This window comes from Lepidochelys kempii, chromosome 18 (genome assembly GCF_965140285.1).
Source record: "Lepidochelys kempii isolate rLepKem1 chromosome 18, rLepKem1.hap1, whole genome shotgun sequence".
NCBI lineage: Eukaryota > Metazoa > Chordata > Testudines > Cheloniidae > Lepidochelys > Lepidochelys kempii.
Window position 1 is genome coordinate 19581422 of NC_136397.1, and position 12326 is coordinate 19593747.

At 40.0% G+C, this 12326-nt stretch overlaps 1 protein-coding gene across 1 annotated transcript in view; it reads right to left on the minus strand.

Moving 5' to 3' along the window:
• Positions 1-12326, minus strand: part of MORN1 (MORN repeat containing 1) — a 195202-nt gene that overhangs the window by 125286 nt on the left and 57590 nt on the right. The window contains 2 exon segments of the mRNA XM_078849320.1: positions 2412-2497; positions 4944-5077. Coding sequence (XP_078705446.1) covers positions 2412-2497; positions 4944-5077 — 220 coding nt within the window.

The window sequence follows — 12326 nt, forward strand, 5'->3', positions numbered from 1 at the left end:
AAGACTGACACTTCCATCCTTTTGTCTTTACTGATTTTTCTGACATTCCTGGGCCTACAGCCCTAAAATTCAAAACAGTTCCAAGCTGGTCAAAGGGGAAGACAACCAGTGGGGCAGAATAAAGGCTGGGGTATTCAGAGAAGAGATGTTGTAAGGGATACTGATTTCTCCTATTGGTTTGTTTGTGTGATGGTTGCTTCGCAGAAAATCTGGCATGGGGAGGGGGTGTTTCTTGATTAGAGAGAATCTAAGCTCTGATGAGACAAAAAAAAATGCCTTTTGGAGCTAAATATTGGGACTTCTATAACAAGTGTCCATCCCAAGAGGTTGTTGGGTTGGACCAGCAAAAATAAGACACAGTACCCTGAAAGCAGGGGAGGCGACAGCGCATTGGTGAGGCTAGGGGGACCAGGATGGTTGACTGGTTCTTATGCCTACCAGCCAGGTATATTTCAACTCTACTTAGGCTTTTCAAGGGCCCATTGGACCTTTAGCTGTCCTGTCCTCCCTCCAATTAGTTGTAGCACAGGAGCTGAGTTTTTCAGGATGCTATGGGTCTTAACAATCACTTGGTTTGAGATCAGAAAGGAATTTTTCCTGTTAGGCCAAACTGACCTAGATTTAATGGTTTTTTTCAGCTTTCCTGAAGCCTCATGGAGGCCCAGTTGGGTTGAAAGGAATAGGACTTGAAAATTTAATATTAGGAAAGGTAAGACTGTTAAACTCGTCACTACTTGTAGCCAGTGGCTAGTGTGGATAAAGGCTAAAAGGGCCACCTCCTAGAGCTGAGACAGGGGATTTCAGTGGTGGACCTTGTACCTGTAGGAGAAGGGGAAACCTGAAGTCTTCGTGGACTGAGGTCACCCCTTGGTAGCCATAGGGGTGGGGTTTCAGAAGTCAGCTGAGGCCTAGAGGTAGGCTGAGAAGGATTTTCACCAATTTGTACATGGTGGGATCCTGTAACCCCATCACACTGGACCCTATTAAATGCTGGGTATGCAAGAGTAGGGGTTGGAAAACAGTGTCCTGCCCCAGCATTAATTTAATAAAGTAGCAGCCTGATGCTTAAAATCTGTCCCTTGTGTCTCTGGTTCATTTGCTGCTGTGTCCTGATTCTCTGAACTGTCTACAGAGTCAGCACAACAGGAGGCTGAAATAGTAGGCAGCCTGAATGTTGTCACAGATGTTTCTATGACATACATTGGAAAAACTTTTTCAACAGTTACTTTTGGATATAGTAAAACTTTGCAGTGATGAAAGCTATCATGGGGTAACCACAGGACTGGGAGTCAATGAGATTGCTTGGTTTCCTCACCTTTTCCTTTAATACACTATGACGTAGCTTTGTTGATATTTCCTTATGGTATCACAGTTATTTTTGTTATGACAGAAAGCAGCTACCATCAGGGTTATGTGTACTTTGGGATTCCCCAGCCAGTGAATCTACCACTGGCTCATCCCTTGCTGCAGGAAATTTGCTCCAGAATCTAGATTTTCATATAGAATAAAATCTTTACAGCCCTCATGGTTATGAAGATCACATTTGTTTCACAGTGTCAAATGTAACTAATGCATGGATGTCTGCCTGAACCAATAGCTCTGACAGAAGTGCCACATTTCCTATCAAGCTGACAAACTAAACATCAAGATTGTTAATTATTACATTGCTGACCAAAGCAGGAGAATGACAATCATCCTAGGACGATCCGCATGAGCAGAGTCTCAATTTGAAGTTTCGTTTTGATGATGGGAGGATAGAGCTTGAAAGAATACCTCTCCTTTTCTTTCCCCAATTCATCTCACGAACCATGAGAAAAATATGATCACTGCATGATCATTGTTGTCCAAACCAGCCATGCAAAACTTTACTTGCCACATAGTCCAAGACGACTCTTTTTTTAACATAGATTTTTTTCATTCTAAATCATTTCCCCCTTCCCCCTTTCTAATCATCATCACCTTGATAAAAAGTGGACAACATAGATTTTATGTTTGGACTGGTAAATACGAGAGCAATTTTAGAAGTATGGTCTAATCCCTCTTTACTTATGACATTTCAAAGAGAAAAACTTAAAATGTTGCTTCTAGAAACAGATTTGAAGTTAAAACAAACATATACACACACTTGCTGTGCAAGTTGCCCTGGTATGTGTGTGGTTCTGTTAATTGTTATATCCAAATCAAATATGTACAAATGTATATGTCTGAAATAAATTATAAAAACATTAGAAATATATTGATGTAAAGTGTGAAAGGCAATATTATATGATAATTATGGCCGCGGTTGATAAAGAGAAAACAGGGCCATTTCACATCATAGAAGCACCTGTTGCTTGCTGCATGAAGGTAAGCACTGCTTTAAGTGGAAAGCATCCCCCAGCTGAGCATCAGAAATACTGATTCACACATACCTGCTGTCTACAATTTTCTCCTGTGAGACTGTCATCTTCTCAGCTTTCTCAGCAGGTATCTTTCCACTTGGCTTTTTGCCTCTTTTCTAGTGCGGAAAAAGGAAAATGTATTTCTGCACTGCTCAAGGGGACTTCCAAAAAGTAGAGTTGTAATTTATGATGTGCTAATGTTTTCCTTTGAGTTCATAACTGAGAATAACTACTAATGCAAAATCATCATCACTTGGATTTTGTGGCTTTTGATTTGCATATATGCTCCAGATTCTGCTACACCTTCATTTCACATATTTATTCCTGTAAGCAAAATTTGGCCCCCACACCTACAAAATCAACATCCCTTACATTTCCCTTAGCCAAATCACAGTAAGGGATATGACAGTTTATACAGCTTGGTATTTTTAAGAATTTAAGACAATTTGGATCATCTAGTCTGACCTCTCTTACATGTTCCTGCATATTGTAGGATGCTGCCTACTTTATTCCCGCTAAGGCTTTGTCTCATTGGTACATGACTGTTTGCAGCAATGGAGTCTCATCCACCTCCTTTGGTGTAGTCCCAGCCACAACACTACTAACTATTAAGAACCTTCTCCAGAACTTTTCTTTCTTTAGCTTACAGCCATTGGTCCTTATCCCACCATCTTTTAAAGGTATCTTATAAACCACAGCAGGCCAAATGCTACCTCTGTGTGCAACCCTACAGATGTCATTTCACTTTTTTAAATTAATGTCTTCCTTTCAGTTTCTCCATTGAAGTCATTATGGCTGATCACAGAATTTTGCTCTTGGTGTTTGACGGGGCTGATATTTTAAAAACATCAGTAGACTAGGAGAAATTATTTTTGGAAGTCTTAAGAAAATGAATCATTGTTTTAAATATTTTTCCACATTCACACTGTACTGTGTTACAGAGCCTATTTGTGCTGCTGTAGGAAACTTTGAATTTGACAAGGCTGAAAGGTTGATTAGTTTCACTTGTCTTTTTTTTTTTCTTTTTCTGACACATTGTTTTGGGCCGCATCCTGAACAGATATATTACAAAGCCAGGGAAGTTATGATCAGGAGCATTACCTGAGTCAGATATTTTTTCTGTTTTTTAATTCTAGTGATTTTCACAGGAGAGATGTTATCTTATATTTTTTATTGTCACAAGCATTATAAGTGAGCAACTGAACATTACAATTATTTAAGGCTAGTTTACAGTCAATTAGATTTCAGGAACTGTCAGCATTATATCTTACTATGGCTCAAATCTAATCTAAAGATTACTTTTGACTGGTTAAAAAGCTATGATTTTGGTAGTTATCTGTTCATACAGAATACCGCTTGCACTGAAAACATGATACATTTGCACTGTACTTTTACTCTAGTTTTCTACATGGAAGAGTGCTCTTCCTGGCTCATGTCTGGTTATTTATTATTATTTCTATCATGGAAGTGCCTAGAGGTCCTGGCTGAGATCAATGTCCCATTGTAAAAGGCAGCTCTTGCCCTGAAGAGCTCACAACCTAAATGGGCAAGACAGACAAAGGGAGGGAGAAAAAGAGATTTGCCACTGTTGCTGGCAGAGCTGGAACTGAATCCAGATTTCCTGAGACTCAGTTACGCATCTTATTCACAAGACTATCCTCCTCAAACATAGTCCACAATCTTACACCATTAGTATCCTATCAATACTATGGATTCTTCATTTTGGTTCTACAGCTGCTGCTGAGTCAAGAACACACATGAAAATCTACAGAAATGAGTGTCTTTGCCCAAGCTTTGAACATATAAAGCTGTACGTTTTGTTAATATTGTAGTAATCTGTATGAACTTCACACCAACTATGAGTCCATGTGTAATTTTTTCCCCCAAAATCTTGTAAAAGAATAAGTAAGTATTAGCTACTGTCGGATTTTGCAGGAAGTTATATGGACTTTTCAGGGGACTTGCAAATCATATTTAGAAAATGAAAACAAACAGATGGTCACCATCATGGTCTCACATTATCTTTTGTTCAACATGTAGGTGAATGTGTTTGCCTTCTCCGTAAATATGACTATTTGGAAGATGTCACTGGAGATAGTGTGCAAAACCAGTCTCTCCCTGCATTTTTAGGTACATTATCACTAATTACTTGTTTGTTTATATCAGAAAAAATATTATGGCGCACCAGATTTCTGCAGATCTCAAAAGAACTCACGGTTGCCCTCTTTTGCTGCATGCTGATTAACATGGGCATCTGGAGGGACAAAGTTGCCAGGAAGTGAAACCCTAACTAACAATTAACATTAGTTATTCTTGCCTTGCCAAATTTGACTTGCTCATGGCTGGCATTTTTCTTTATGTGAGAGCAAAGCAGTTATTTTTTTCTCCCATCGACATCACCACAATGGAAGAGAAGATTTGGTGCTTGGGCTTGTATAATTCTCCAATGATTTTGCAAGGATGAATTAATATTATTGATTTATAGAGGGAACTGAGACAGCTGATAAAGTGTCCAGTTTGCTTGGGGCAAATTAAAAATATTTTATAATGAAGTCTTCTTACTTTGTTTAATTCATCCAAAAGCATGAATGGTTGATAATTAGCCGGAGGAGGTGCAAGCATGATGTTTCTGAAAACAACACAACCACGTTCCACTCTCTGACTGGCTGGAGGACAGAGACTTTCACCTTCAAATCCTGAAAAGTGACAAAGGAAACACATTTAAGAAACCAGCAACAAAATGCTGTGAGCATAATTAACTAACATACCAGCTGCTAATGCTTCCCTCTGTGCCTGATTCTGCCACTCTTACTCACGTTGAGTAATACTTTACTCCATAAGTAACATCATCACTTCTCAGAAGTGAAGATACTACTCAAAATAAATAAGGCAGATAGAATTGGGTCTTGTTATATTTTTTGCAAAGTTATATACTGTAGATATTGTAGGAATTAAATGTACTGTACAATATTCAACTGTTTGCCTTTCATGTAAGTGCCAAGACAAGAATCAAACCTTGCTTTATTGATATCTGTATATTTAATACCCTACTAAAGTCTTGTAATTCACTCAGCAGATGTGTTTTTATATTTGAGGGGGAGGGGGAATCTTCTTTGTGACCATCTGTATCTTATAGAGATCAGGAGAGAAGATGTTTTACATTGCTAATTTATGGCACTACCTACATCACCTGGAACTGGCTGAAGTAGATATGGCAAGACCAGGCTATTGGAAAATGCTTTGTTTGCTTAGCCTAGTAGTTATGCTCAGAAGCAGCAAGTGTTTTCTGCATAATAGAAACAAATCAAACATTTGCAAAAAGCTAATATGGATTTACATGTATTCTCCCTTTATAAAGAGAGTGACAGCAACAGCAAATAAATAAATTATTCAGGGATATTAAAACACTTTCCAGACCTTAAATAAGCTGCACAACACCCCTGAAGAACAGATAAATATTATTAGGCCCACTTACAGTGATGTAAACTGAGGTACAGAGGGTTATGTGACGAGACTAAGGCACACAACTACTCAGTGGTACAGCTGAATGTAGAAATCATGGGGCCAGATTCTTCATTCTACATGAGCTCTGCTCAGGTACAGTGAAGAGGAGGTTGTCAGAGAGCTGGTTGTGTCCCCCTAATTTAAACCACATTGCCCTCGCATATCTTAGAGGAGCAAGTGAACAGCTGTAACTAACACCACGCGCATAAGGACCCTCAGGCCTTACACCAGTGGAGGATTGGGAGTAGTAGAGATCTGTTCTGCCATGCCCTGCCCCACTTCTATAATGCCATTTTCTTCCCATTACACTGATGACTGAGGGAGGACAGTTGAAGGATGGTGAAGCCACTTCCACCAGCAGAGAGTTTCTGACACAGGAGGCTGTCTCTACTGGCCATCTTGACTGATGCGTTGCAAAGTGGAAACTATAGCTAAGGGGTGCACCCTCCTCAATATACACAATATGCAAAAAATTCAATCTCTACTTAATTGTAGCTCTTCTGGCAAAGTATTGCTGTGAGGAATTTGGTGCTGCTGTAGATTTGTCTCTACTAGGAATGCTATAGGAAAAAACATTGCCTGCTTGGCAGAAAAGAAACAGAGATAGAAACGGGAGGCTAGGGAAAGACGAGTGGCAGTATGCAAAGCATGCACGTTACAGTATATTTACCCAAGAAGATTACAGTAGTTACACAGTAAAGATTCAATTCTGCAAGGCACTGAGTGCCCTCAACTCCAAGTGATTTCAATAGTACCTCCAGGAGTTGCTGAGCACCTTGCAGCTTGGAGCCCTCCATGAAAACCAGATGTGCACCTGACAATTATTTCCCTTAGTTCTTTAACTTCCTTTGTTAATGGCTGAGATGACAGGTGGTTAACTGCTTCATGTTTTCAAGCAACGATGCCTGTCGTGTTTTCCTGGTTTAGCCTCTCTTAAATTGTGTGTAAAATAGTGATCAAGTTAATCTGTATGGGTGCTTTTCTAGGATGGCAACCTCCACAGTAACTGACTAGGAAAGCAATAACATAGTCCGTCAGGGCATCAACATGTAGAAAAATAAGAAAAAGAGTCTAGAAATTAAATGCCTCATTTTTTAGTTAAAATAAAAAAGTCAACAAAACATACATGCTGCATTCATTAGACTAGAATGTCCATGTTTATCATTCATAAACTGACCTGAGACATGGAAAAATAGGAATTCTATCATCTCTTATCATATTTTATCCAATGTAGCATTGCAAAACATTTCCATGGATAACATAACTATGTCAAATATTAATTTTAATGTGTGCAAATATTTAACAAATTTAAATAAAAAAATCAAAGATGTTTGGTGAAAGCTTCTCCTTTTCTACCTTTATTCAACAGATTAGGGCGGATTCTAATCTCGCACTAGTGCAATTCAGCAGTATAATTGCACTAAAGTCAATGGAGTTAAACAGATGTAAGACTTATGTGAGAGGAGAATCAGACACATTGGCCTAAATGTTCAAAGTTGAGTGACTAAAGTTAAGTTCTTAAATTTATATTTGGGCTCCTAAATAAAAGTAGTCTAATTTCCAGAGGATTTGAGCACCCACTAGCTCCAATTCATTGCAGTGAAATTTCAAATTGGAAAATGAGGACACTTATTTCGGTGCCTAAATATGGATTTAAAAGTCTAATTCTAGGCAGCCAGATGTGAAAATTGTGATCATTGTCTTCTAAACCATACGAACATGGAGTATACAGCAGTTCCCCTCCTCTTAAAACAAAAAAGACCCAAACTGTAGTCATTTATAGATTCACAGATATTAAGGTCAGAAAGGACCATTATGATAATCTAGTCTGACCTCCTACACAAGGCAGGCCACAGAATCTCAGCCACCCACTCCTGCGAAAAACCTCTCACCTATGTCTGAGCTATTGAAGTCCTCAAATCGTGGTTTAAAGACTTCAAGGAGCAGAGAATCCTCCAGCAAGTGACGCATGCCCCATGCTACAGAGGAAGACGAAAAACCTCCAGGGCCTCTTCCAATCTGCGCTGGAGGAAAATTCCTTCCCGACCCCAAATATGGCGATCAGCTAAACCCTGAGCATATGGGCAAGATTCACCAGCCAGATACCCAGGAAAGAATTCTCTGTAGTAACTCAGATCCCACCCCATCTAGCATCCCATCACAGGCCATTGGGCCTATTGACCATGAATAGTTAAAGATCAATTAATTGACAAAATCATGTTATCCCATCATATCATCTCCTCCATAAACTTATCTTGTCTAATCTAAAGCCAGATAGGTCTTTTGCCCCCACTGCTTCCCTTGGAAGGCCATTCCAAAACTTCATTTATACTTCCATGCACACAAGAAGAGCAGTAGCTAGAAATTAGAACAGGGCAGGAGTGTTCCACGTCTGTTCTGGCTACACCCCACTTCCCCCTGAAACCAGCAGACAGATTGCTCTCAGGGTGGAACTCTGGAGGGAGATTCCAACATGATGTCTAGGAGTTGGGAGGTGCCCTCATATGTAACTTCTCATCCTGGAAGGAATAATTTGCATAGAGTGGGGTGTTCTGTGCTTCGGGTGGAGCAGAATAAGGTTGCCTTTGTCTTATTTCCTGAACAAAGCTGAAAAAATATCAGAATTTGACTCAAGTTTTCTGGGAGAGGGAAAAAAAGCAATTTTTTGTAGTTACAATTCTTTATCCTAGGAAGAAAATATTAAAACCAGGTGCCTCTAATTCCAAGTGATGCAGTTATCTCTGTGGTGCCTTAATTTTATCATTAAACGACATTATAAAAAGTTAAGGCTTTACTTCTGCAAGGACATTCTTTAACTAACATCTTTCTCTCCATTAGCTTTTGCTGTAGTAGCAGTATTTATGTTCTGGGCAATGAATGGGAACCATATTGCGTGCAGCATAATTTCAATTTCTTAATGCACTAATAGTTTCAATAAGGACTCTGTATCCACTAAATTTGACTCCCCCTTTTATTGACAACTGTTGTGCAATACATTTTTCAATAAAGTATCTAACACTGAAAAAGCACCCTTAATACTGCATTTTAATAGAAGAACTGGTATAATATTTACTAGGGATGGGGAAACAATCTTAGAAAAAATAACTGCTCTGGACCAAACTCACACCTTTTAGAGTGAAGGATCATGTGGAGAGAAGAGGTGCCAGTGACCTTCCAGGGAAGGAAGTGGAGAAGGCCCAAATGTGAATAAACCTCCAAACTACTGCATGAGTGTTTGAATCAAGCCTCATGAGTTTTGCCAATTACTAATATTTATCCTTCTTTCTGTATTTCATGTTTGTATCTGTAAACCACGCATTAAGGGCTGAGGAGACACAGCACTGTGGTTTGGGCAAGAACTAAGAGCCAGCAACTCCTGAATTCTAATCCTGGCTGAGACAAGGACTCACTGAGTGACCTTTGGCAAGTTGTTTCAACCTCTGTGCCTCAGTTCCCTCATCTCTAAATCAGGCTAATAGTACTGATTTACCTCACCAGGGATCTGAGGATTATTTAATTAATGTTAGCACAGAGAGAAAGTGCTTTAAAAGGACTAAGTACCATAGCTGTTAGAGCTAAAAAAAAGTCTATTAAGTAATCTAACCCTTCTTCCACTTGGTACTAAGTATACAAAACTGAAATAATTAACTACGCCTTACCTAGGTGCTATGTGACTTCAACTGCTGGCTCATCTATAACCAAGTCCTCCCACCTTCCCTCCCCTTCCTCCTCAGGCCCCTCTTGCCTTCTTATATCGCTCTCAAGTTGTGGCATTCCCCTATTTGACTTTTTTCAGAGTCCCCTTGACATCTGCAGAATCCCTAACATTTAGGCAACTTATGTATTAAAATGGAGCCCTAAAACTATTTGAGAAACTGTGATTGAATCAATATTGGAAAAACTAATTGATCAAAGAAAGGTGCTTAAAGCTTATGATTTCAAATTGCCTGGCAGGATTCCACATGTTGGTCACCTCAGAAACGTTGTGTCCTTGTTTATTTATTGGCATCTACATTCATATTTCTGTAATGCCAGATTGCTGACAACACTACACAAAACAAGTATCAACAACAGAGACACTGTCATGAAGGATGCATTAGAAATACCGCAGACAGACAGACAGAGACAATCTTCCTATTAAGATTTATATACCCCGGTTTCACATCCTTAAGCAAAGCATAGTAGAGCTAAAGCATCCAAACTGTCAAGTTACTCCTTAAATCCTCCCTTCTTGTCTATTTTAATTATGACAATTATGACTTGATCAGCAAGATAAAGGTCATTCTGTCACCTCAGGGGGGTGAGAGCCAGCAGGATAACTAGGCTCATAATGACCAAAGAAGATAGGGCAGCTTGACCTCTCTGGGAGTGAAATGTCAATTAATTATCTTTTTACAACCAACTCTATTATAGCATACTAATCACCTGTGTAGGACATCAAGCTAGACGGTGTGGGAGAGGGTGGGGGAGGAATCAGCAATAAGCAACCCTCACTTAGGGTGACAAGGCAGTTATCGTAAAACTGCAGATGTGACACCTAATAATGGGGTGTAAATAGTGATTAGCTGTTTATAGCAAAATCTAAATGCTGTAATAATTTCTTCATTTAAGTGAACTTTTTTAAAAAAAATAAAATGTTATCGGTCCTAGGGGTAATAGAAATGTCTCATTTAAAGGTGACCAGACACACTGCATTAGTCTTTAATGCTAGATTCAATTAACCAAGAAGCTTCATTCATTAAAAAAAAGATTGGTTGGGGGTGGGGGGAAAGGGAGAGAAAAGTTGAACACAAGACAAATTAAGTAACAAGTATATGGAGGGATTTAGAAAAAAAAGATATTATAAGGCTTTATTTCTTTAACTCTAGTTACAGTGGGGATCACCTCAATGTCACCTTCCCATGGGCAGGACATACATTAATGTGGATCATTCCCCTAAACATATGTACACTGTGATTTACAATATAAGACCATCTGAAAAGCGGTATATACAATTGTAAAAGCTACATTTATGATCCCAAAAAGAAAAGGAGGACTTTTGGCACTTTAGAGACTAACGAAGTTATCTGAGCATAAGCTTTCATGAGCTACAGCTCACTTCATCGGATGCATTCAGTGGAAAATACAGTGGGGAGATTTATATACACACAGAACATGAAAAAATGGGTGTTATCATACACACTGTAGTATCCAGGGTGAGAAAACCTGGATTTGTGCTGGAAATGGCCCACCTGTTGATCACTTTAGATAAGCTATTACCAGCAGGACAGTGGGGTGGGAGGAGGTATTGTTTCATGATTTCTGTGTGTATATAAAGTCTGCTGCAGTTTCCACGGTAAACATCTGATGAAGTGAGCTGTAGCTCACGAAAGCTCATGCTCAAATAAATTGGTTAGTCTCTAAGGTGCCACAAGTACTCCTTTTCTTTTTATTGTAAGGAGAGTGATCACTCGGGGCCTCTCCTTCTGCCCCTCCACCCCCACGAACATGATACAGTTCTGTGGTGACCTAGAATCCTATTTTCGACGTCTCCGTCTCAAGGAATATTTCCAAAATACCTCTGAACAACATACTAATCCACAGAGGTCTCCCTGCCAACACTACAGAAAGAGGGATTCTAGATGGACTCCTCCTGAAGGTCGAAACAGCAGACTGGACTTCTACATAGAGTGCTTCCGCCGACGTGCACGGGCTGAAATTGTGGAAAAGCAGCATCACTTGCCCCATAACCTCAGCCATGCGGAACGCAATGCCATCCACAGCCTCAGAAACAACTCTGACATCATAATCAAAAAGGCTGACAAAGGAGGTGCTGTTGTCATCATGAATAGGTCGGAATATGAACAAGAGGCTGCTCGGCAGCTCTCCAACACGAGTTTCTACAAGCCATTACCCTATGATCCCACTGAGAGTTACCAAAAGCAACTACAGCATTTGCTCAAGAAACTTCCTGAAAAAGCACAAGATCAAATCCGCACAGACACACCCCTGGAACCCCGACCTGGGATATTCTATCTACTACCCAAGATCCATAAACCTGGAAATCCTGGGCGCCCCATCATCTCAGGCATTGGCACCCTGACAGCAGGATTGTCTGGCTATGTAGACTCCCTCCTCAGGCCCTACGCTACCAGCACTCCCAGCTACCTTCGAGACACCACTGACTTCCTGAGGAAACTTCAATCCATCGGTGATCTTCCTGATAACACCATCCTGGCTACTATGGATGTAGAAGCCCTCTACACCAACATTCCACACAAAGATGGACTACAAGCCGTCAAGAACACTATCCCCGATAATGTCACAGCTAACCTGGTGGCTGAACTTTGTGACTTTGTCCTTACCCATAACTATTTCACATTTGGGGACAATGTATACCTTCAGATCAGCGGCACTGCTATGGGTACCCGCATGGCCCCACAGTATGCCAACATTTTTATG